The following is a 27,153-nucleotide window of genomic DNA, read 5'->3' as shown; positions in this document are numbered from 1 at the left end:
TTATCTAACAGTTAAGAGATTAAAGAATAAGAAATGATTTATAAACTAATTGGGAGAATAATAATGAGGAGGTATATTTTTTCGCATTACACTATTAAATAATTTACTATAAAATACTATTTACAATAATGTACAAAAAAGTGGTAACATTCATTTAGTAAACTAGGTAACTCTCTGTAAAATAAATGTTCCGAAACAGTAAGAAGGCACTTAAGAACTTTTCCTCTGATCTAGAGCTAGATTAACTAGCATGATAATGTAGGTACCCAAAGAGAAATTTGCCGAGGTACTTTAGTTGGGTATCTAAAATTCCTATAAAGGTAGAAGAGTATTAATAATTTTTCAAAATATAGAGATCGAAAATACTACAAAAGATACTGTGGATTAAAAATTGAAATGGATGAGTGTCCACAGAAATCATTGCACACTTGAGGAGTTATTGCATATTCGAGCAAGACTGAAGACAAGAGAACTTTTTACAAACCTATCCTTACTATCCTATTTTGATTTTCATATCACTGCCACAGAAATCATTGCACACTTGAGGAGTTATTGCATATTCGAGCAAGACTGAAGACAAGAGAACTTTTTACAACCTATCCTTACTATTCTATTTTGATTTTCATATCACTTGGGATTAACTCCTTTACACTCTTAGGTACTAGTTCTATAATGAGTACTTGAGCAGCTTTGTTTTTACTCGAGCTTTTTAGCTTGAAGCTTGGCGGCCTGTTTCTTGTAGGCTTGCTGGTAGAAGTCGAAGAACAGACACCACAGAAATCATTGCACACTTGAGGAGTTATTGCATATTCGAGCAAGACTGAAGACAAGAGAACTTTTTACAACCTATCCTTACTATCCTATTTTGATTTTCATATCACTTGTGATTAACTCCTTTACACACTTAGGTACTAGTTCTATATTGAGTACTTGAGCAGCTTTGTCACAAGACAGAACAGTTTGGCGAGGCAAAATTGGCGAGGCAAAAAGTCTTCTAGGCTTCAAATGGCCCTGGCAGTAAGTAAGTAAGTATGAACATTCTTCATTATCACAATCACTAGTAAAGCCAACTTTTAATTTTGTCTTTAATCGCATAAAAATGAAATGGTAAAACAATGTACAAAAATGATATATTCTAATAAAACAATTTCGTTGACTAAGGTAGGTACTTACGCTATGGATACATCATTTTTTAGATGACGATAAATTTCTAAAGGATTACTCAACATCAAAAAATACGTGATATGATTGTCATGTACGAATGTAATGTTAACAAATGACTATAAGTATAAAACTAAGATAGGAATGGTTCCTAAATATTAATGAAAATCCCTGAAATGTAATCATAACTATCCAGGTGGACCAAATAAGGGACACAACTCCTTATCATTGCGGAAGAAGAGCAGAAAAAACTGTCATCGGTTTGGATAAAACAAAACCAAATCTAAACATGTGGATCAAAGAATTAATCAAGATAAAAAATGTAACTCAAGGTTGTTCCGAGATATGGTTCAAGTTCGTCGATGTGGAGTGGCAACCAGTTGTGATGTAATAGACATGCGCAGGTCATTCGCTCCACTACACATTCAATATCAACACACTACAGGCGTTGCACATCGCGTCTTGAAAGTTCATATCGTGGGTATATTACTTTGAAATTCATCTGGCAGTCGATGTCTTTGCTAGATCGGCATTTTAAGAGTTCCCATTTCTTTGAAGTTGTCTTGGTTGTTTGAAGTTTTTTACTTTGTTTCTTTTTATATATTGGCTCATTTGAATCGTATTGTAACTGTAAATAAAATGTTGAGATGTAACACAATATTGCCTGGCAGTCGATGTCTTTGCTAGATCGGCATTTTAAGAGTTCCCATTTCTTTGAAGTTGTCTTGGTTGTTTGAAGTTTTTTACTTTTTTTCTTTTTATATATTGGCTCATTTGAATCGTATTGTAACTGTTGAGATGTAACACAATATTGCCTTATTTAGCTGCTGCTGCTGCTGCTGCTGCTGCTACTGGGCAACTCACAAGAATAATTGTCTCAATAGTCCCTTTCAGAGATGTTGGAGCGAAAAGGTGAGACCGAACGAGGTCATCTATGGTCCTGAATAAGTAAATGCCAAATACTCGTACACCTACCCAAAGATTTATACTGCACCAAGCCTGAGGGCTTTATCGCACACATGTTTCATGTAAGATCAATTTAAGGTATTAATCCGACAACTAATCAAGTCAATCAACCAGGTACGCGTTAAAATAGGTAACAGTCGAGCAAACATATTGTTCAAAGCTTTCGAGACTTTGTTATTCACACGTTGCTTTAATTAAAAACAGCCTCACAGAGTGTCGATTTGAATGGTAACCTAGATGTTCATCTGACTGATCGAGGGGTAAAATAATTATCATAATATTATGTGTTGTATAAAATCATAGATATACTTGTGATGATCGCTCATTTATTATTTTATTATAATTTTAATTAGGTAGCAATTTAACGTTAGTGACAGTGAGATCTAGTGCTGATCACCATAAATCAATTACCTACTTAATAAAAGGCACTTTTAGTACATTTATAGGTACATTCATTATGCTTGAATTGTTAAAAAAATCTTCTGACCGACATCTTGCAGGGAAAGACTTTTCAAGAAATAAAGGAAGAAGCACAAGATCGTGAAAGATGGAGAAGAGGATCATGAATCAGAAAAGTTGAAGCTCACGGTGGTACCTGTCCTAGGACAGATTTACAACTATATATATAGTTGATAACAATGGTCATACCAACGCAGGAGGTAAAGTAACTGAGAGTAGCATATTATCTTGTATTTATTTCATCTCTGATGTACCTATCATTGTAGTATTGTGGTCCTTGATATGATATTTATGTCCCTGCTATAAAAGTAAATCTTTCATTAATCGTATTAGCTTTTGCCTGGAGACATCATCTGCTCTAATAAGTATCTGGAATAATGTCCGTATCTAAATATTCCATCTAATGGGAAAACCTGGAGTTGCTGAATTCTTTTGCATATTACTAAGCAATAAGTTATGCTGAACTCACAAGTTTTTAGAGGGAACTTTGGCGGAAGTGAGAGCTAGCTTTTCCCTAAGAATACTCGTACCTACTTGATTAGCCATCGAATTCCATTCCAAAGAGGAAGTGAAAGAGTGAGTGGACAAAAATGTAACCATATTGAGGAAAAGCAGAAAGAATTGATAAAAAAAAGCAAATAAAAAATATGTATCAACTGAATTAAAAAATAAATAATAGAAAGTAAAAAAATTAGCTTTTGCCTGGAGACATCATCTGCTCTAATAAGTATCTGGAATAATGTCCGTATCTAAATATTCCATCTAATGGGAAAACCTGGGAGTTGCTGAATTCTTTTGCATATTACTCAGCAATAAGTTATGCTGAACTCACATGTTTTTAGAGAAAATGTGTATTGCTAATTTGCTATTCTCTTTTTTGACAAGCTGTGTTGGTGAAAATAATGGGAACTTTGGCCGAAGTGAGAGCTAGCTTTTCCCTATATTATGTAGAAAACTCGTACCTACTTGATTAGCCATCGAATTTTATTCCAAAGAGGAAGTGAAAGAGTGAGTGGACAAAAATGTAACCATATTGAGGAAGAGCAGAAAGAATTGATAAAAAAAAGTAAATAAAAAATAATATGTATCAACTGAATTAAAAAAGCAACTTTATCCAACCATTTTTTATCAAACATCTTGACATTCCTCTTCATTCCTATTGGAATATTGCGCCTTCAAACTTCAACAGTAGATTTGAACTGGTTCTATAACAATGCGTTTTTTGTCAGTATGAAATAACTGGTTTTCTGGTTATAGAATATGGCGTGTGGTGTGTGGTGTGCACATTGACTACACGCTAAAATAGTTAGATTGAAGGCACATCATGATCCGTTCAACAAAAATCTTTGCAATATTAACCGATTGGCCCTATCGGTAAAATTATTCAGTTTCCGCAAGTTTTGGTCGGTCGGCCGTTTTAAAGGTCACTCCTACTATCAATAAATCACGGCCTCAACCCTTTAACTTTATTATTATTTTCTATCAGCAAGTTCTGCAGGCTGGTCAGCAAAGCAATCAGCTTTGTTATTCAGTAGTCAAACATGATTTAAGCGTTTTCCTTTGTGAGAAAATGTAAAACGAGTAAAAAGTGTGCTAGAAAAATAATGGGGAGTGAAATTTACACCTCCAAAAATTTGTGACTCGGAAATCAGTAAAGTTGATGGTTTTAAAGTTTTAAAAAAGGTTATTTTACTTCCCCCTTTATAAATGTGAAATATTAAAGGCTGCCGGATATTTTCTCATTATCCGAAATAAAGATAGTAGATATTTTGGGTTTGGAAAAATCATCTAAAAAGAAAAACCAATAGATGAATAGCTTTGCCAGATTGGTAAATTTCCGATGCGACATTGACTGGAAACAACTGGAACATTCTTCTATGATTCTTTTGCATATTACTAAGCAATAAGTTATGCTGAACTCACATGTTTTTAGAGAAAATGTGTATTGCTAATTTGCTATTCTCTTTTCAAGCTGTGTTGGTGAAAAGAATTGGAACTTTGGCGGAAGTGAGAGCTAGATTTTACCTTGAATACTCGTCATTGATTAGCCATCGAATTCAAATTCAAAGAGGAAGTGAAAAAGTGAGTGGACAAAAATGTAACCATATTGAGGAAAGGCAGAAAGAATTGATCGAAAAAAAGTAAATAAAAAATGTATCAACTGAATTAAAAAGTAAAAAATAAATAAAAAACAATGAGAAATCATATTATGATCTGATTGACAGATACAGCTTAGCGGAAGTCAGCAAGTTCCCTCCTGAATCCTCTCAATACAACGAGCACACTACCTCCCCCCTCAAGACAGGACTTCTCAAACTGAGGTTCTGGATAATGGTCGAACGTCAGTATACTCACATTACTCACGTATAAGTATGCATTTTAGGGGCCCCAGTTGGACGACTAAAGACAAATTATACCTGCTCAAGGTACCTATTAGGTGTATAGCTCTGTTAAAATTTAAAATTAAACGAAAGAAAGCAAGGACTAGGTGTTAGAAACATTAAAATAAGCAGCCTAAGGGACGACTAAAGACAAATTATACCTGCTCAAGGTACCTATTAGGTGTATAGCTCTGTTAAAATTTAAAATTAAACGAAACAAAGCAAGAACTAGGTGTTAGAAACATTAAAATAAACAGCCTAAAACGAGTTTCGATCTTATGAACTCGTCAGCTAGACCTGCTAGGCAGCCCTTGCATTTTAGGGGCCCCAGTTGGACGACTAAAGACAAATTATACCTGCTCAAGGTACCTATTAGGTGTATAGCTCTGTTAAAATTTAAAGTTAAAGGAAAGAAAGCAAGGACTAGGTGATAGAAACATTATTATTTCAATGTTTCTAACCTAAAACCTAAGTTTCGATCTTATGAACTCGTCAGCTACACCTGCTAGACAGCCTGGACGACTAAAGACAAATTATACCTGCTCAAGGTACCTATTAGGTGTATAGCTCTGTTAAAATTTAAAATTAAACGAAACAAAGCAAGGACTAGGTGTTAGAAACATTAAAATAAACAGCCTAAAACGAGTTTCGATCTTATGAACTCGTCAGCTAGACCTGCTAGACAGCCCTTGGGTAAATACTGGATGGTTCGGAAGTTGGAAATTTTCGGAAAGTAAGAACTCATATGTATGTATGAGAAGTTGTGCGCCCCACAATGCCATGAGAACAGACAGAAGAATATGGTCGAGTGAAGCAACAACAGGGCGGCCACCAGTTTGGGATAACCGCAGTCGAAGATGAGAACTTGAGCAGAGTGGAAGAACACGAGGGTGAATTGAAGCTGAAATGAAAACGTCCAAATTTAGATCCGAAAATAATAATAATAAAAAAAAACATTTGAGTCAATTTTAGGCTATACTTGGAGCTAATTCAAGAAGCAAAGGTGCTAGGATTCAAAAAAGATTTAGTCGAAGACAACGACACTGACCCTGGGGCAAAATAAGGAGAATGGTAGCTAGGTATATTGTCATGTGGGGGAAAATTCTACATGTAGGCACCTATAAAGACCCTTGATATTCGACAGAAAAGCACTCGTTGTCTGAAGTACATACCTTTCATCTAAATTACCATGAAATATTGAAGCTAATAGAATCTCAGAACAGACAGAAGAATATGGTCGAGTGAAGCAACAACAGGGCGGCCACCAGTTTGGGATAACCGCAGTCGAAGATGAGAACTTGAGCGGAGTGGAAGAACACGAGGGTGAATTGAAGCTGAAATGAAAACGTCCAAATTTAGGTCCGAAAATAATAATAAAACATTTGAGTCAATTTTAAGCTATTGATTGATTTAAATTCAAGCAGCAAAGGTGCTAGGATTCAAAAGATTTAGTCGAAGACAACGACACTGACCCTGGGGCAAAATAAAGAGAATGGTAGCTAGGTATATTGTCATGTGGGGGAAAATTCTACATGTAGGCACCTATAAAGACCCTTGATATTCGACAGAAAAGCACTCGCTGTTACCTTTCATCTAAATGAAGTACATACCTTTCATCTAAATTACCATGAAATATTGAAGCTAATAGAATCTGATGTCACACAACCAGAAATTTACCAATATCCAAATCAAGGACTGACCAATATCTAATGACTTACCAATTGGAGTGTGGTCAAATGGCGCTTCCACCAGAGGTACTTCTGGTATTCGGGGCCCATAGCGGATACCATGTAGTAGAAATACATGATCACATGGACTATGTTGTTGATCAGGTTAGAGAAGGTACCGTGAGTGTGGTCAAATGGCGCTTCCACCAGAGGTACTTCTGGTATTCGGGGCCCATAGCGGATACCATGTAGTAGAAATACATGATCACATGCACTATGTTGTTGATCAGGTTAGAGAAGGTACCATGGCCCCCTGTGGAAAACATAATAAACGTATCAATAGAGAGATTAGAGAGCTTTTGCAACCAAAATTAGCGTCCCGTTAACTGAACTCGTTAACGTTATTTGACGAAAACTTGTGTCTTACGTTCTAATTATCGTCACCTAAGTTAACGGTGCAAAAACTCTCTGATAAAAATAATAATAACTCAGGGGTTTATTGCGGTAACTCTTACTACCAATATTAAGTAGATACGAGTATTAAACAGAAAAGGCTGAATAGGTACAATACAAATCGTGTACAAGAAAATTTGGAAGAAGGAGCAGACTTCACTTTTACTGACTTTTCCCACGACGATAAGAAATATGAGAAATTTTGTATAAACGCCGGGTATTTCAATTAAGTATGCAATGTGCTCATCAGAAACAATGTTTGCAGTCAATACAGGATAAACATCAAACTGTTATTCTGTACTTGAGTAATTTAAAATGCGCCAGCCTAGTTAGCTTAGTTGGTATAGTGCGTCTGCCTTGTAAGCGCTAGGCCGCGGGTTCGATTCCCGCCCGGGGCGGATTTTATCCTGATGGGATAATGTTCGTTCTCGGAACGTCTGGCTTTTTCCTATCCTGTCTTCCTTCTCTCTTCGATTTCGGGACGATAAGACCATAGAAGTTACAGTTCCCTCTGTCAAACCCCTTTAAAAAAAAAATTAAAATGCTGATTGTTTTGTTAATTTACCTATCGACTCCAATTTAATAAGATTAAAAACGACTTTAATAATAAAATTAACTTGTTGGTATTCCTTATGGACGCCAATACTTTACCGTGTCTGCAAATTCAGTCAATTTGGAAATGTAATACCACCAACACAAGTTCGCCATCTGAAAAAGGTAAAACAAATCCTGATTGGGTAGCATTCTTGGTAAAACCATAAGTCCCTGCATAACTGCATAGGTATTTAGAAGAAAATTCATCTAGATCTCGTAAGTTACGATAACAGGATCTTTTCTTACTTTCTATCCCAAAACCTAAGGTAGCTAATAAGTGACAATACTTGTGGAACTCTCGTACAAAAGCAAAGTAAAATAAATTTGAAATAATATGGAACAATACATCTAGGTTTGAAAGTAAGTAGGTACATCAATTATTTAGAATTTCAGATAAAATTTAGTAAGTACCTACTTACCCACAACGCTATTACTGTAATTCACTTTCTATCCCAAAACCTAAGGTAGCTAATAAGTGACAATACTTGTGGAACTCTCGTACAAAAGCAAAGTAAAATAAATTTGAAATATTATCGAACAATACATCTAGGTTTGAAAGTACATCAATTATTTAGAATTTCAGATAAAATTTAGTAAGTACCTACTTACCCACAACGCTATTACTGTGATTCGGTGGCATTTTGGTAAACTAACTGTGAAAAGATCAATTTCTTCTGTGTAAAAGTTATTGGTAGTTTTGCAAACTGGAGAAGGTATTCATTTTCTCTCCTCAACCTCAATAATACCCATCAGCCTAAAACGAGTTTCGATCTTATGAACTCGTCAGCTAGACCTGCTAGACAGCCCTTGGGTAAATACTGGATGGTTCGGAAGTTGGAGACTTTAGGAAAGTAAGAACTCATATTATGTATGTGTAAGAAGTTGTGCACCCCACAATGCCATAATGTTGATGGTGCTTAGCAAGTTTGGAAATCACTGAAAGCTCAGGGGCTCATCACAATGGATGTACGTGCAAAGTCGAAGGGATTAGAATAACAAATAGTTAAGTGTGCCACCTAAATAGCCTGGGAATATGAGAAATTTTGTATAAACGCCGGGTATTTCAATTAAGTATGCAATGTGCTCATCAGAAACAATGTTTGCAGTCAATACAGGATGAACATCAAACTGTTATTCTGTACTTGAGTGATTTAAAATGCTGATTGTTTTGTTAATAGTTACCTATCGACTCCAATTTAATAAGATTAAAAACGACTTTAATAATAAAATTAACTTGTATTCCTCATGGACGCCAATACTTTACCGTGTCTGCAAATTCAGTCAATTTGGAAATGTAATACCACCAACACAAGTTCGCCATCTGAAAAAGGTAAAACAAATCCTGATTGGGTAGCATTCTTGGTAAAACCATAAGTCCCTGCATAGGTATTTAGAATTTAGAAGAAAATTCATCTAGATCTCGTAAGTTACGATAACAGGATCTTTTATTACTTTGGCATTTTGATAAACTAACTGTGAAAAGATCAATCTCTTTTGTGTAAAAGTTATTGGTAGTTAACTGTAATTCGGTGGCATTTTGATAAACTAACTGTGAAAAGATCAATTTCTTTTGTGTAAAAGTTATTGGTAGTTATGCAAACTGGAGGTTTTCTCTCCTCAACCTCAATAATACCCATCTTTTACACTTTTACCCATAGTGTGCCAAAACCAAGACAGATATCTCAATCTGTACGGCTATAAATAAGAAACAGCTATCTATTAGTGGTGTATCCAGTATCCTTCGTATAGCAATGACCTTAACCAGCATAACCAATGTAACTATGTTCATATTCATCTAGGTAGCTTCTTATATCACCGAAACCGCAGGAAGACTGTAAGCAAGGTCAAACGATTTGATAATGCATTGGATGAGCTAGGAATACTGAACGAAATGAATCGTGCAATTGTTTGCCAATTCAATGGTGTAATTAAAAGTGCCAATGATATTGCGAATGGAATGAACATTGAAAGAACAGGAGGTATTATCGCGATTGAAAGAGATATACCAGACATGGGGAAGAATTAAAAGAAGTGACTTGAGCATTTCAGTGAGCTAGGAATACTGAACGAAATGAATCGTGCAATTGTTTGCCAATTCAATGGTGTAATTAAAAGTGCCAATGATATTGCGAATGGATTGAACATTGAAAGAACAGGAGGTATTATCGCGATTGAAAGAGATATACCAGACATGGGGAAGAATTAATCTTAAAAAATAAGCCCAGAGTCAGACAAAAAAAAAAAAATGACTTGAGCATTTCAGATTGTACGTATATAGCTTCGGAGTGCAGAGAACTTTTAGGAGGTACAAAAACCTACTTTTACCGTTTTATTTATACACCTTGGTTGAAACATTCAATGATGACCCAGAAACTTACTCTCAAGGCGGTTGGATTGTGAGAATAATCCACTGGTTGGCATTTGTAACTGTAGTCTAACAACCACCCGCTCATCAAATGCTGAAAAGGAGATAAATTATTTTATTAGTACCTAAGTATTTGCATCTTGCATACATATATTCAATGTACCTATTATCATAAGAATATGATATCCGGGATTAAAGGTAGCTATGAACATTCTTCAAATTTTTGATGACCCAGAAACTTACTCTCAAGGCGGTTGGATTGTGAGAATAATCCACTGGTTGGCATTTGTAACTGTAGTCTAACAACCACCCACTCATCAAATGCTGAAAAAGAGATAAATTATTTTATTAGTACCTAAGTATTTGCATCTTGCATACATATATTCAATGTATTACCATAAGAATATGATATCCGGGATTAAAGGTAGCTATGAACATTCTTCATTATCACAATCACTAGTAAAGCCAACTTTTAATTTTGTCATTAATCGCATAAAAATGAAAAGGTAAAACAATGTACAAATGATATTCTAATAAAGCAATTTCGTTGACTAAGGTAGGTACTTACGCTATGGATACATCATTTTTTAGATGACGATAAATTTCTAAAGGATTACTCAACATCAAAAAATACGTGATATGATTGTCATGTACGAATGTAATGTTAACAGATGACCATAAGTATAAAACTAAGATACCATTCCTAAATATTAATGAAAATCCCTGAAATGTTATCATAACTCTCCAGGTGGACCAAATAAGGGACACAACTCCTTATCATTGCGGAAGAAGAGCAGAAGAAACTGTCATCGGTTTGGATAAAACAAAACCAAATCTAAACATGTGGATCAAAGACTGTAATTCGGTGGCATTTTGATAAACTAACTGTGAAAAGATCAATTTCTTTTGTGTAAAAGTTATTGGTAGTTATGCAAACTGGAGAAGGCATTCATTTTCTCTCCTCAACCTCAATAATACCCATCTACACTTTTACCCATAGTGTGCCAAAACCAAGACAGACATCTCAATCTGTACGGCTATAAATAAGAAACAGCTATCTATTAGTGGTGTATCCTTCGTATAGCAATGACCTTAACCAGCATAACCAATATAACTACTATGTTCATATTCATCTAGCTTCTTATATCATCTTAGAGCTAGATTCACTAGCATTATAATTTATAATCTACCCAAAGAGAAATTTGCCAAGGTACTTTAGTTGGGTATCTAAAATTCCTCAAGAGTATCCCCCCTTTTTTTTTTTTTTTTTTTTTTTTTTTTTTTTTATAGGAAAAAATTCCGCCCTCTTCAATGCTTCCTGTGGGGGTTTCCAGGATTTCCGAAATTTCGCACTCTCCCTCTCTCAATTGGATTTAACTCAAATCTAAATATATTTTGGGGGGTAAAAATATTGATAAATATTTCATTTATTGATTGTTTCTCTCTAATAAAGAAGTATGTACAATTGTACATAATATACCTACCCACAAAATCATTGAAAAGAGAACTATGTATATAACATATTGTGCTCATCAATTTTATTCGCATTTACAATGGCAATCCTATCACCCACCGCAACAGTCGTTTCTCAGTATACCTACATATACATAATTGTCTACCCAATCATCCCCACGAGGCTGAGTGTAATGCAAAGCGTGATGGCCCAAAAAAGATTCATTGTAATAGACATGCGCAGGTCATTCGCTCCACTACACATTCAATATCAACACACTACAGGCGTTGCACATCGCGTCTTGAAAGTTCATCTCGTGGGTATATTACTTTGCTGGCAGTCGATGTCTTTGCTAGATCGGCATTTTAAGAGTTCCCATTTCTTTGAAGTTGTCTTGGTTGTTTGAAGTTTTTTACTTTTTTCTTTTTATATATTGGCTCATTTGAATCGTATTGTAACTGTTGAGATGTAACACAATATTGCGTTATTTAGCTACTGCTGCTACTGGGCAACTCACAAGAATACTTGTCTCAATAGTCCCTTTCAGAGATGTTGGAGCACGGCGAAAAGGTGAGACCGAACGAGGTCATCTATGGTCCTGAATAAGTAAATGCCAAATTCTCGTACACCTACCCGCAAGCCTGAGGGCTTTATCGCACACATGTTTCATGTAAGATCAATTTAAGGTATTAATCCGACAACTAATCAAGTCAATCAACCAGGAACGCAATAAAATAGTCCCTTTCAGAGATGTTGGAGCACGGCGAAAAGGTGAGACCGAACGAGGTCATCTATGGTCCTGAATAAGTAAATGCCAAATACTCGTACACGTACCCGAAGATTTATTCTGCACCAAGCCTGAGGGCTTTATCGTATACATGTTTCATGTAAGATCAATTTAAGGTATTAATCCGACAACTAAGCAAGTCAATCAACCAGGTACGCGTTAAAATAGGTAACGGTCGAGCAAACATATTGTTCAAAGCTTTCGAGACTTTGTTATTCACACGTTGCTTTAATTAAAAACAGCCTCACAGAGTGTCGATTTGAATGGTAACCTAGATGTTCATCTGACTGATCGAGGGGTAAAATAATTATCATAATATTATGTGTTGTATAAAATCATAGATATACTTGTGATGATCGCTCATTTATTATTTTATTATAATTTTAATTAGGTAGCAATTTAACGTTAGTGATAGTGAGATCTAGTGCTGATCACCATAAATCAATTACCTACTTATAAAAGGCACTTTTAGTACATTTATACATTCAATAAAAATTCTTACCTACATTAAGTATTTATAGGTAGTATAGTTGATAACAATGGTCATACCAACGCAGGAGGTAAAGTAACTGAGAGTAGCATATTATCTTGTATTTATTTCATTTATTATTTTATTATAATTTTAATTAGGTAGCAATTTAACGTTAGTGACAGTGAGATCTAGTGCTGATCACCATAAATCAATTACCTACCTACTTATAAAAGGCACTTTTAGTACATTTATACAACATTCAATATGCTTGAATTGTTAAAAAAAATCTTACCTACATTAGTATTTATAGGTGGTATAGTTGATAACAATGGTCATACCAACGCAGGAGGTAAAGTAACTGAGAGTAGCATATTATCTTGTATTTATTTCATCTCTGATGTACCTATCATTGTAGTATTGTGGTCCTTGATATGATATTTATGTCCCTGCTATAAAAGTAAATCTTTCATTAATCGTAAACTGGTTGTCTTTCTTCCTCAGTACGAAGAAAAGCTGGAAAATTCATGAAATTAGCAAATTGGAAACCTGTTTGGAAATTTTGAAGCTTAAAGGGATGGTTAGTTATCTGCTAATTCTTAAGCCGCTTTAGGGCCGAAGGTATGTAAAAGCATAACTTCTTCGTCAAGGCGTTAGAAACACCTTGTTATTTGCTTCTTGTTGAAGCAAGGATAGATGATGAAGATGAACCATATGCGTTAATTTGTTATAAAGAGGTGTTTAAAGGTACTAATTGAAAAGGATAACGCGAAACAAAACAAGGGAACATACTTGTCCGGGCATCGAAAGGAATGATAAAACGGAGAACTAAAACAAGGGAACGGTATAAATTTTCGAAATCCAACCCTCCCTCTTTGGGGTGTGGGTGATTTTAGTAGTGAGATCAATGTCATCCATCACTATTGAAGGTATTACTCTTGCATACTCGTAGGTGTTTGCAACCGCGAAACACGTTCTGTGGTTGCTATCTGACCACAAAAAGTTGACATAACTTTACAGTACACAAAAGTTAATGAGCACTTGAACCAATGTCAAGTGTTGTCAACACACCTAAAGGTCATAATTATGTAACTAAGCCTTATTATTTCTAAATTTTTGATAATCATGGTAAGAGATGTTGCAGTGTCCGTTTTGTTACAAGTTCATTGAGTGCTAATGACAGGAAAGTGCTATAATGGTCTTCATTTGTGTGACATTCACCATTGAGATGAAATACAATAACCTCCTTAAAAGAAGACCTTATATTGTGTGATAGTGAGCGAACAAAATTTATGCTGAGTGTGAATAACGGACGTTTTTGGCATACGTAAAGTGCTATAAATTTCAAAGAATTTAATTTACACTCATTAGATAACAATTTTGTTGAAGGTCATGGTACCTATCACTTGAATTGCTTTGATTAGCGGTGACAAGGAGCGGTTTTGAATGTAGGTACGTATATTTTGAGGGATATTTTGGGTCAATCGGACGTTTTTGGCATACGTAAAGTGCTATAAATTTCAAAGAATTTAATTTACACTCATTAGATAACAATTTTGTTGAAGGTCATGGTATCTATAAGGACTTCATTAGTACCTATCACTTGAATTGCTTTGATTAGCGGTGACAAGGAGCGGTTTTGAATGTACGTATATTTTGATATTTTGGGTCAATGGTTCCTGTTTCTACAGTAATGGATATTTCGCGGTCAAACTTTCTTGACTTGGCGGGCCGGAGCGCTCACCTAAATTTCATGAAAGTCCATTAATTTTTGTGGAAATTTTATGAAATTATGCAGTACCTATCCGTGACGGAGTGTGAATAACGGACGTTTTTGGCATACGTAAAGTGCTATAAATTTCAAAGAATTTAATTTACACTCATTAGATAACAATTTTGTTGGAGGTCATGGTATCTATAAAGACTTCATTAGTACCTATCACTTGAATTTCTTTGATTAGTGGTGACAATAAGCGGTTTTGAATGTACGTATATTTTGAGAGATATTTTGATATTATTGGTCAATGGTTCCTGTTTCTACAGTAATGGATATAGCGCGGTCAAACTTTCTTGACTTGGCGGGCCGGAGCGCTCACCTAAATTTCATGGAAGTCCATTAATTTTTATGGAAATTTTATGAAATTATGCAGTACCTATCCGTGACAAACTGCCCAAAATTTGGGTTGTCAGAAAAACACCAAAGGAGTTAACCAAAAGCACTTACCTCCCACAACATAGCTAAACTAAAAATGACTTGGGCAGCATTGTATACTATTAAAACAGTCTTCAATTTGAAAGGCTTCCTATTTGCCATAATCCAGGGACCCAGGAATACAACTATGTACAAATAAATGCCAACCATGACCAAAGTCGGTATCGGGCTTTCCATAAGGAACCAGTCATTCACTCTGGGATCTGAAAATGAAGAACAAAGTTTCTGTTAAACATAAGGTACACGGTTTTAGGTTTACAACAGTTAAAGCATTTTGCACATTTGTCAATTAAGGAGATTCATAAAAGCTTAACCCACCCTAGGGGCATCCGCCCGTACACCTAAGCCTCAGAGTGGGCTTTTTGAGTGTGTAGTTAAGCAGTTAAGCTGGTTTTTAACCCACCCTTGGGACATCCGCCCGTACACCTAAGCCTCAGAGTGGGCTTTTTGAGTGTGTAGTTAAGCTGGTTTGCCAATCAAACTTCAAACTATAATACATATTAGCACACAGTTACTTGGAAGTATACCTATGTACTACATGTTTGTATTAAATAAATTTTGCCAATCAAACTATAATACATATTAACACACAGTTACTTGGAAGTATACCTATGTACTGCATGTTTGTATTAAATAAATCCTCAATAAGCTTCATGGGTGTTAAATGTACTACATGTTTGTATTAAATAAATTTTGCCAATCAAACTATAATACATATTAACACACAGTTACTTGGAAGTATACCTATGTACTACATGTTTGTATTAAATAAATCCTCAATAAGCTTCATGGGTGGGTCGATTATAAGTTTGCCTAGGATTTTACTGTGACTGATGGACTAATCATTAGAAGCTGAGAAGGATCGATCAAACATGAAATGAGTTCACACGACTCATAGGTAGGGTACTAATTAACAACTCATTCTAAATACTTTAGGTAGGTACATATCTACATTTTATCATAAAAACAAGATCATTAATAAGATACCTAATTACTTGGATAGTTTTATTTAATTTAGCATCATACTTAATCTCTTGAAAATTAAATGGGCTTCTACCTACTTCTAAGACATTCTAGACAAAAAGATGACAAATAATTTCAAGCCTAGACAAAGAGAAGGTAAATAACCTAATACGTGTGAATGCCGCAAGAATATCATAAGAATATGATATCCGGGATTAAAGGTAGCTATGAACATTCTTCATTATCACAATCACTAGTAAAGCCAACTTTTAATTTTGTCATTAATCGCATAAAAATAAAATGGTAAAACAATGTACAAATGTGACTCCTTCAGCTTTGCTTCTGTAACATCAAGAACAAAATAACATCAAGAACAATTAGATTAAAAGTTATAGGCTATACTAAGTTGACGTCAAGATAAAAGTTCATAAAACTTACAAAAGACGACCCATGACAAAAGAAACGAAAGAATTCTGGATCTAGAAAATTTCCTACATGAACGAATGAAATGCTGCCTTAAAAGGATCACTCTCCTCTTTTAATGAAGTATGCGTATACAAAAAATTTTCAAATTTGAGTCCTTTAGCAGTGACAGAATATAGACCTTATATAACATTCTGGATCACATGAGGACGACTAAGAAGAAGATCTAGAAGCTTCTCGATCTAGAAACTTCTCCAACAAAGGTTCTATGTATGTCATTTTCATTAGACCAGCCATTTTGATTATTGTGGTGTGCTGATCCCTTGAGAGAACACCACTGTCTAGTATTGACTCCTTCAGCTTTGCTTCTGTAACATCAAGAACAAAATAACATCAAGAACAATTAGATTAAAAGTTATAGGCTATACTAAGTTGAGTCAAGATAAAAGTTCATAAAACTTACGAAAGACGACCCATGACAAAAGAAACGAAAGAATTCTAGATCTAGAAAATTTCCTACATCAACGAATATTCCTTCAAAGGAGAAATGCTGGCTTAAAAGGATCACTCTTCTCTTTTAATGAAGTATGCGTATACAAGAATTTTTCAAATTTGAGTCCTTTAGCCTTTAGCAGTGACAGAATATAGACCTTACATAACATTCTGGATCACATGAGGACTAAGAAGAAGATCTAGAAGCTTCTCGATCTGGAAACTTCTCCAACAGCAAATTAACAAGAAATTTTCAAATTTGAGTCCTTTAGCAGTGACAGAATGTAGACCTTACATAACATTCTGGATCACATGAGGACTAAGAAGAAGTCTAGAAGCTTCTCGATCTAGAAACTTCTCCGACGGATAATTGAGACATCTTTTGACAAATAGCTGATAGCTGTAGGTGTTGAAGAGTTGAAGACACATGGTGAGATCTGAGGTTATGCTAGTCTTCCCGGTAGGAAGAACTAAGACAAAATCCTCGTGGTAGACTAAAGATTCAATATGAAGGTCGACCTGTACATAACCTTATTGAAGATTGTACAAACACTGGCTAGGCGAGAGTGTGATAATGACCGATATCATATCACGCGCTTTGGAACTACCTAACGTCTTAACCACAATCACGAAGGAAATTCAATGTTTAAAGAGATTGATGAAAATTATAATTATTATATGGGTGGTGTCCCCACAACACTAGACATTAAGTATGTAAAGAGAATGAACCGCTATGCAGCAAGAACAATTAGATTAAAAGTTATAGGCTATACTTAGTTGACGTCAAGATAAAAGTTCATAAAACTTACGAAAGACGACCCATGACAAAAGAAACGAAAGAATTCTCAATCTAGAAAATTTCCTACATCAACGAATATTCCTTCAAAGGAGAAATGCTGCCTTAAAAGGATCACTCTCCTCTTTTAATGAAGTATGTACTACGTATACAAGAAATTTTCAAATTTGAGTCCTTTAGCAGTGACAGAATGTAGACCTTACATAACATTCTGGATCACATGAGGACTAAGAAGAAGATCTAGAAGCTTCTCGATCTAGAAACTTCTCCGACGGATAATTAAGACATCTTTTGACAAATAGCTGATAGCTGTAGGTGTTGAAGACACATGGTGAGATCTGAGGTTATGCTAGTCCTCACGGTAGGAAGAACTAAGACAAAATCCTCGTGGTAGACTAAAGATTCAAGATGAAGGTCGACCTGTACATAACCTTATTGAAGATAGTACAAACACTGGCTAGGCAAGAGTGTGATAATGACCGATATCATATCACGCGCTTTGGAACTAGGTACCTAACGTCTTAACCACAATCACGAAGGAAATTCAATGTTTAAAGAGATTGATGAAAATTATAATGATTATATGGGTGGTGTCCCCACAACACTAGACATCACGAAGGAAATTCAATGTTTAAAGAGATTGATGAAAATTATAATGATTATATGGGTGGTGTCCCCACAACACTAGACATTAAGTATGTAAAGAGAATGAACCGCTATGCAGAACATACCTACATATTATTAGTTGAAGGAATAGGGACCTATGTATCTAAGAAGGTGTCTAAGTGTGGAGAATACCGGTGAATCAGTGCAAATACTATAATAACATTGCAAACTAATTCATACCTACTCTACATAGTTAATGTATGATTATTCATTGAATATGCCATTATCAACTTACCTATCATCATTATTACTTCAATTAATATGGAAGAGTTAAATGACTTAAATGTATACCTACCTATAGCGATCCAGAATGGCCAAGGTTATCTCAAAACCTTGGTGGGCTTTTAGTTCTAAAGTTAGACAATAATTGGACAAAATGTTATGTCCATCATCTCAAATGTGTTTCAAATCTTTGATATCACAACTTACGAGTACCTATACCTATCCCCAATTTACCTATCATCATTATTACTTCAATTAATATGGAAGAGTTAAATGACTTAAATGTATACCTACCTATAGCGATCCAGAATGGCTAAGGTTATCTCAAAATCTTGGTGGGCTTTTAGTTCTAAAGTTAGACAATAATTGGACAAAATGTTATGTTCATCATCTCAAATGTGTAGATAAAGTACCCAATTCGTTTAGCTCTTCTTTTGGAGTAACCTTTGCACTTTCAAATCTTTGATATCACAACTTACGAGTACCTATACCTATCCCGAGCATCTTAATGAAGCGATACCCATTAAATTGATTATAAATGATACCTACAAGATCCATAATAATATGTAAATGTTTTCAGAATGAAAGAAATAGAAATGAAAAGCAACCTGACTATTATAGAGGTCAGTGGGTCAGTAGCAACTCCAAGATACCATGCAGAGATGAGACATCGTGTCACGGCATGTTGCATAATCTCACACATTGCACAAATTTTGCAGGAGACCTAGAACCCCTGGTCTAGACCTGCCTAGATCCAGTCGACAAACCGGTCCTTGGTGAACAAATACATATTAACTCTTGATGAATTGTCGAGTTATTGTATAGGTCAGGTCAGAGAATGCCCGGATCGACGGATCTTGTTTCTTCTGGTTCATTGTACAGCTCACTATTTGCGAAACAAGTTGGAATCTGATACACCCTATAGTAGAGTTATCTGTGATCTATTTCATTGATCCATAGGGGAAAAAAATTGTTGTCGTCACGGCATGTTGCATAATCTCACACATTGCACAAATTTCGCAGGAGACCTAGAACCCCTGGACTAGACCTGCCTAGATCCAGTCGAGAAACCGGTCCTTGGTGAACAAATACATAAACTCTTGATGAATTGTCGAGTTATTGTATAGGTCAGGTCAGAGAATGCCCGGATCGACGGATCTTGTTTCTTCTGGTTCATTGTACAGCTCACTATTTGCGAAACAAGTTGGAATCTGATACACCCTATACCTATAGTATAGAATTATCTGTGATCTATTTCATTGATCCATAGGAAAAAAAAATTGTTGTCCCCCAGACCTGATAATCGGGCAAAAGATTCAACTTGTTTTGTTCCGTCAAAAACCGGTCTCTGAAGTAAATTTGGTTGAAACATTTTTCAGGTATCAATTAGGAAGGATGACATTTGCAGTTTGAAATAATAGGAATTAGTAGCAGAACTTTGAAATGTTTTCCTCAATGACTATCCACGACGATGATACCATCTTCAGCATTGCAATGCGCCAATTACAGAAGCCAGTCATCCGCCATCATTCACACCAGACATGCATCTCATTAAGACTCTACAATTCTCTGGTGTTGCGCTCAGGTGATTTCTTACCCATTACAAAGATTACCGTATTAATTAAGTAACGTGCTGACATACCAAGGCCGCACAATTCTCTGGTGTTGCGCTCAGGTGATTTCTTACCCATTACAAAGATTACCGTATTAATTAAGTAACGTGCTGACATACCAAGGCCACGACCCAAACTATTTGTGTATTTGTCTTCACGTCTATTATTGTGACACCAGTCGTGAACTGTGGCAAAGAACGTTGATGGAATGTCGACCACTGAACCTCAGGAGTTGACCTTTACGAAGGATTCGTTTTTCGCGGTTTTTGCTTTATTATTTCTTTTACTTGTGGATGTATCTTATTGGCAGGCAATTCTGGATGTAATAGTGGAACTAGAGACCTAACAACTAGCTGTACTTGACCTTGGATAAGTCTCCCAAAGTTAGATAACACCTATGTAGGTACATAATTAAAGTTATCAGTTTTTATCACCATATTGTGTGAGTAAGGAACTTTACAAATAAAGAAGATAAACAGGTCTGTTGATTCCTAGTTAGAGGAAGATGGATTAACGATTTCTGTGTGCGTCTACACTACCATCTTTCAAACTTGCACCATAGGGACAATACCACCTGATCAATTGTACCAGTAATACCCTATTATTGTGACACCAGTCGTGAACTGTGGCAAAGAACGTTGATGGAATGTCGACCACTGAACCTCAGGAGTTGACCTTTACGAAGGTTTCTTTTTTCGCGGTTTTTGGTTTATTACTTCTTTTACTTGTGGATGTATCTTATTGGCAGGCAATTCTGGATGTAATAGTGGAACTAGTGACCTAACAACTAGTACTTGACCTTGGATAAGTCTCCCAAAGTTAGATAACACCTATGTAGGTACATAATTAAAATTATCAGTTTTTATCACCATATTGTGTGAGTAAGGAACTTTACAATAAAGAAGATAAACAGGTCTGTTGATTCCTAGTTAGAGGAATGATGGATTAACGATTTCTGTGTGCGTCTACACTATCATCTTTCAAACTTGCACCATAGGGACAATACCACCTGATCAATTGTACCAGTAATATTTCCGACATCCGGATCATCAAGAGGTGCCGAAGGATATAACTAAACACCCACCTTGGTCCGAGTACTGGGTTTGCAATTTTAATGCTGTTGCTGCGAACAGTGCAGTATGTCATTCAGGCATGAAATGGAACACCCTCCATAAGTTTTTCGATATCTAAGTAGGTCCCTCTCCAGTCTAGCTCAATGAGTGTAAATGTGTGAGAGATACCCAGCATCCTTACATTATCATTCATAGAGATTGTAATAAAACAGTGCAGTATGTCATTCAGGCATGAAATGGAACACCCTCCATAAGTTTTTCGATAGTATCTAAGTAGGTCCCTCTCCAGTCTAGCTTAATGAGTGTAAATGTGTGAGAGATACCCAGCATCCTTACATTATCCTTCATAGAGATTGTAATAAGGCCCAAGTAAGTAGGTATAAGTGTTTGTATCCTGATATTTACGACAGTTCGAACTCTGGGTATGGAAATGTACACCCTTTTGTTGTTAAGGATGATGATAATTATGCACGGATTGGACGTAGTTAATTACGGTTGTTATCAGGTGGATGAGCATGATTATTGACATAAGGCCATGCTTAAATCTTAACCTAGTGGTTTACCTATGAATTGTACCTTCCTATCAGCACCTCATTATTTTATTTAGTCACATTGATCTACAAACGGCAACTTTGGGTGATATTGGGTGACTACCTGTAATAAATTTGTAGGGTACTCGTTATTTTGAGTCCAAATTTTACAAACTTAGAACAAACCCCCGGAGCTATTGATAGTTAACAATATGTAGGCCAAATTTTAATACGTTTTATTTCTTAATCTAATAGATTTACCTCTAGTAGCATAACAGAGCACGTATCAAATATAGCTAGTCGAAGCACATGCATTTTGAAATTCCAGCTGGGGCCAAAGTGATTGAGCAATAGGTCCAAAATGTAGGCCCAATAACCAATAACACAGTCTGAACTTCTATGTATGAGCAAGAAGTAACAAATCATCTTTCAGAACACGGAAGGTCCAAGTTTTTGACTTTTATGTTTTTTTTTTTTACAAAGTTGTTCTAGTGTCGAAATATTTCGCGTCTTCTAGCAGACACGCGTATTCTTCAGTGCCATGCTGCCATGTATTATGTTCTCGATGTGCTCAATATCATATAATATGTTTATACTAAAGATTCACAAAAAAATCCCACCTGAACTCCATGACTCAAGAGGTCAGGAGTATTAATATGCCACCATGCAAGTATTTTGTAAGTCTTCGTTCATTTATCAAGTAGCTTGCAAGTTGACCTACGGGGATACTGACCTGCACGTTTCTTTATACATTTACCAGAGAGTTTGGTTGAAAAAAAAAAAAGTAAAAAAAAAGTGCCAGAAATTAAGGTGAACAAGATTTAGATCATGGAGTCAGAGTATGATTCACAAAAGTGGAATTCAACCTAATATAAGTTGTATTGAGTTAGGTCCCAGTTTCTCAAATTTACATATCTACCGAACTAAAAAATTGAGATGATAATTTCCTTTCAAAAGCTTTTAGTGGAGTTTCTAACAAAGCTAGAGATGACAGTTACGGAATTATCAACTTAGAAGGAGATAATGGACACATAACTAGGTTGGTAAGTTTGGTGATTTATTATTAACTATCTGTGCTTTGATAGTTAGGTCCTCTTTAAAGAATTAAAGATAATACATTTTCTCTGAAAAAGTCGTTTAATATTATTAGACGAAGCACTTGGAAATATGGCAATACCAATTTCAAACAAGTCTCAGAATAAGATGTTAAAAAGACATTATACCTAGAAGATCGATTAACGCAAGTACCGATGCCAATGGCAAACCTAGATCTACCGAGACAAGACAGGGACGTCTAAATTGATTGGAATTTGTGCTGAAAAAGATCAGATGGATTGAATCAAATAAATAAAATTAACAAAGAGGTATAAATAACTTATTTACCAACAAAATGGTTTGTACATTATTTATATTAATTTCTGGCGTGGATAAAGCTTTGAAATGTTGGAAACAAAGCTTCGAGCAACGTTTATAAAAATATTTACTACTGACCCACAAGTTTACTGAAATATACGGGGCACAATTATTATTTTAGTATTTTAGAATCAGTAAATCCATCTGTTTAGGGAGGTCGACCTCGCACCTTATGGTATCCTTTTTGTCCCGTGATGTTGTTTTGGTGATTTCTTAGAGGTCCATAATTCCGTTTCAAATCGAAACCTTTCGGTCCAAACTCATCCAGATAAATGATCTCTCAAAACTTTGACGAGATGTTAGATCTCATGGTACCAGACACTAAATTGGAAGCTCACCCTGTACTTGCAGTAGTGCGCTAAACAAAGTTTCCATTTTCCATGGACCAATGTTTCACTTTGATTCCCTACTGATTCTAAAGAATCTTTGGAAGATTAGACCCAAAATAATAATCCAATCCAATAGATGAATGAAATTAGCAAAGCTGATAGCTATAATAAAGGAAGGACGGGCTAAAAATTACCTATCTTAAGGAATATACTACATAATACATACATATAATACCGTAATGCAGTTTGTTGACACACTCAATTGGCAATATTAGAATTATTGCAAGAATCAATTTTAACAAGAAACTTGCCTCTTTCTTCATTTTCTTACCCCTTGAAACACGAACGACTATCTACTGGTACATTTAGATTATTCCATTTGTACAACCTATGTGAAACGATGCTATCGAATTATTTTATCCTAATACACAAGTCAAGAAACTCACCACTTATGGAGTCTAGAAGATTAGTGTATCTGTCGTACAAAGGTTCTATGTATGTCATTTTCATTAGACCAGCCATTTTGATTATTGTGGTGTGCTGATCCCTTGAGAGAACACCACTGTCTAGTATGGACTCCTTCAGCTTTGCTTCTGTAACATCAAGAACAATTAGATTAAAAGTTATAGGCTATACTTAGTTGACGTCAAGATAAAAGTTCATAAAACTTACGAAAGACGACCCATGACAGTTCAATGGATTGACCCGAAACAATGGATGAATAAATTATCAGTAAGCGTGCCAACTGATTGATGAATCTCATGGTCTTGAATCATTTTAACGAAAGAATTCTAGATCTAGAAAATTTCCTACATCAACGAATATTCCTTCAAAGGAGAAATGCTGCCTTAAAAGGATCACTCTCCTCTTTTAATGAAGTATGTGTCAACAAATCGATCTAGCTCAAGGAAACATTAGAGGAGGTTTCCAGTCACAGTTACCGGTGTCCAAAATTAAACGAATTCAAAGGGAATCTAGAATCTACAGTCATACCTAGACAAAAATGGACGCGACACATAAGAAACTCAAATGCCGACCGCTCAACCGCTCTAACAAAACTAAAAGAAGGTATTTGTGGTTGTAGCATGCCTCCTAATAGCCCTCCACCAGGATTAGTTAGATAAGACACCGACAGCGTTCAACTATGAATAAGAGTTGCCTTGTAAAAAAGGTTTGAATTCATCTTCCAAAAGGCGTTAGAAATGGAGATTCGAACAGGAGTGCCCTGGTGATGAAACTTCCGCCGGAGTCAACTGATCCGAAGAAGGACATTGAAATCCCTTACGTTTTATTATTTAAATCTTAGTTTGCCAAAAATCCAATAGAGGTTTGAATTTTCATTTTCCAAAGGCGTTAGAAATGGAGATTCGAACAGGAGTGCCCTGGTGATGAAACTTCCGCTGGAGTCAACTGCACCAAAGAAGGACATTGAAATCCCTTACGTTTTATTATTTAAATCTTAGTTTGCCAAAAATCCAATAGAAAACCTACATATATATTATTAGTTGAAGGAATAGGGACCTATCTAAGAAGGTGTCTAAGTGTGGAGAATACCGGTGAATCAGTGCAAATAGGTACTATAATAACATTGCAAACTAATTCATACCTACTCTACATAGTTAATGTATTATTATTCATTGAATATGCCATTATCAACTTACCTATCATCATTATTACTTCAATTAATATGGAAGAGTTAAATGACTTAAATGTATACCTACCTATAGCGATCCAGAATGGCCAAGGTTATCTCAAAATCTTGGTGGGCTCTAAGTTCTAAAGTTAGACAGTAATTGGACAAAATGTTATGTCCATCATCTCAAATGTGTAGATAAAGTACTCAATTCATTTAGCTGTTCTTTTGGAGTAACCTTTGCACTTTCAAATCTTTGATATCACAACTTACGAGTACCTATACCTATCCGCCCTGGTGATGAAACTTCCGCCGGAGTCAACTGCACCGAAGAAGGACATTGAAATCCCTTACGTTTTATTATTTAAATCTTAGTTTGCAAAAAATCCAATAGAAAGTTTACCTAATTGGTGGTATTAGAAGAGTTGTAGGCGATAACTTGTAAGAACCGTTAGTTAAACGAATTCTGGTTTGTACCTATAAGTGAAGTTAAGAAGGGATTAAAACTTTTGAATCGTTTAGGCCTTGATAGTAATATTCTACATAGGCAAGTTAGGAGAATGTTCGGAAATACTAATAAAATGTTTAGAAATAAGTACTAGTAAAAACAATTTGTTCTTTCTGTTGTAAAATCATTGCTAACTACTAGGTTGATCTGTCCACCAAGAGCTTAGAGGAAAATATGGATGAGGTTCTCTTACCTTTTTATCGTAATCCAGAAAATGAATCAACTGTCCTTCCCTTGAGGTATTCCAAGTTTACCTAATTGGTGGTATTAAAAGAGTTGTAGGCGATAACTTGTAAGAACCGTTAGTTAAACGAATTCTGGTTAGCATAAGTGAAGTTAAGAAGGGATTAAAACGTTTGAATCTTTTAGGCCTTGATAGTAGATAATATTCTACATGGCCATACATAGGAGAATGTTCGGAAATACTAAAAAAATGTTTAGAAATAAGTACTAGTAAAAACAATTTGTTCTTTCTGTTGTAAAATCATTGCTAACTAACTATTAGGTTGATAGGTCCACCAAGAGCTTAGAGGAAAATATGGATGAGGTTCTCTTACCTTTTTATGGTAATCCAGAAAATGAATCAATTGTCCTTCCCTTGTGGTATTCCAAAGATTGATCACACTGAGTACGAGTAAAGTTTTATCCACAAAAGTCTCACAGAATCCATTTGAACAAATAAACAGGTAAGTATTGAAAAGCAGTGAGGAATGATTTAAACTTGAATTTTAAAACAAACACTTCTTGTTCAGAATACCTGTTGGTATTGATTTATTTTATTTAAGTAGATTATTTAATTAAAAAAATAACTGAAAATAAAATGTCTAAGCGACGAAGTAAAACATTACACTTAGGATCTTCCGAAAAACTTGGTCGTATGAGTTATTTACAGTGGAATTGGTTTGGTATTGGTTTGTTTGCTGAGCAACTAAAAAATAGTAAACGTTAATTTACCAACATGCATGTAATCAAGAAGATATTGCTGCTAATAAGCACTTAGACTTAGCTAATAGTAGAACTGAGTAACTGAATGAAATACCAGATTACCAGAATCTACGAGACTAGATACTAGAGTTACTATCTCCAACTGAAGAAGGTGATATGGATAGTCCGAAACGTTCAGAGCGTTGGTTTACGTTAGTGAACATTGTGGTAAATTCAATCAAAATGTTCAACAAAACAAAATAGGCTCTCGGGAAAGTTTTGGCTAATCAAAATTGAGTCAATTTTTACAAAAGACCAGTCTTCTACTGATTTTGCTCATTTTGAAAAACCTTTGGAAGTTCCAGGCCTACTATATAAACAAAATGGAGGTATAGAAACAATGACCAACAAGCAAAAAATTAAAAAGTTTTAAAAAAGTTCAAAGTTCTAAATATAAAAAGGAATATATTATTTTAGTTAAAAAATCTAATAAACATAAATAAAAATAAAACAAATTTTTAAAAGAGGAGTACCTATTTTCTAAAAAGTACGAACTTATTTTTACAACAAAAAGTTTGAAGAAAAGGTTAATCCCGCCCGA

At 35.3% G+C, this 27,153-nt stretch overlaps 1 protein-coding gene across 1 annotated transcript; it reads right to left on the bottom strand.

Annotated features, from left to right (window-relative positions):
- Positions 1 to 534: 534 nt before the first annotated feature.
- On the bottom strand, positions 535 to 26,444 carry LOC103524677 (elongation of very long chain fatty acids protein AAEL008004). Its single transcript, XM_026820019.1, has 10 exons — positions 26,186 to 26,444; positions 23,934 to 24,080; positions 14,980 to 15,170; positions 10,060 to 10,140; positions 8,946 to 9,002; positions 6,814 to 6,990; positions 6,189 to 6,301; positions 6,007 to 6,016; positions 5,761 to 5,868; positions 535 to 771 (listed from the first exon to the last, which is right to left on the bottom strand). The coding sequence occupies exons 2-10, from the start codon at positions 24,007 to 24,009 to the stop codon at positions 697 to 699; spliced, it is 888 nt and encodes a 295-aa protein (XP_026675820.1). The 5' UTR covers positions 24,010 to 24,080; positions 26,186 to 26,444; the 3' UTR covers positions 535 to 696.
- Positions 26,445 to 27,153: the final 709 nt, after the last annotated feature.

This window comes from Diaphorina citri, unplaced genomic scaffold, assembly GCF_000475195.1.
Source record: "Diaphorina citri unplaced genomic scaffold, Diaci psyllid genome assembly version 1.1 scaffold113, whole genome shotgun sequence".
Lineage (NCBI taxonomy): Eukaryota > Metazoa > Arthropoda > Insecta > Hemiptera > Psyllidae > Diaphorina > Diaphorina citri.
Note: the sequence above shows the minus strand (reverse complement) of the source record. Positions and strands in the feature narration are given on the sequence as shown.

Coding starts and splice junctions, on each gene's coding strand:
- LOC103524677 (XM_026820019.1), bottom strand. CDS start 24,009: ATGGCTGGTCTAATGAAAATGACATACATAGAACCTTTGTACGACAGA. Junction 15,171..23,933: donor TCTTCTAGACTCCATAAGTG/GTGAGTTTCTTG, acceptor CTTCATTTTCAG/ATCCCAGAGTGAATGACTGG. Junction 10,141..14,979: donor GTTTAGCTATGTTGTGGGAG/GTAAGTGCTTTT, acceptor TCTCCTTTTCAG/CATTTGATGAGCGGGTGGTT.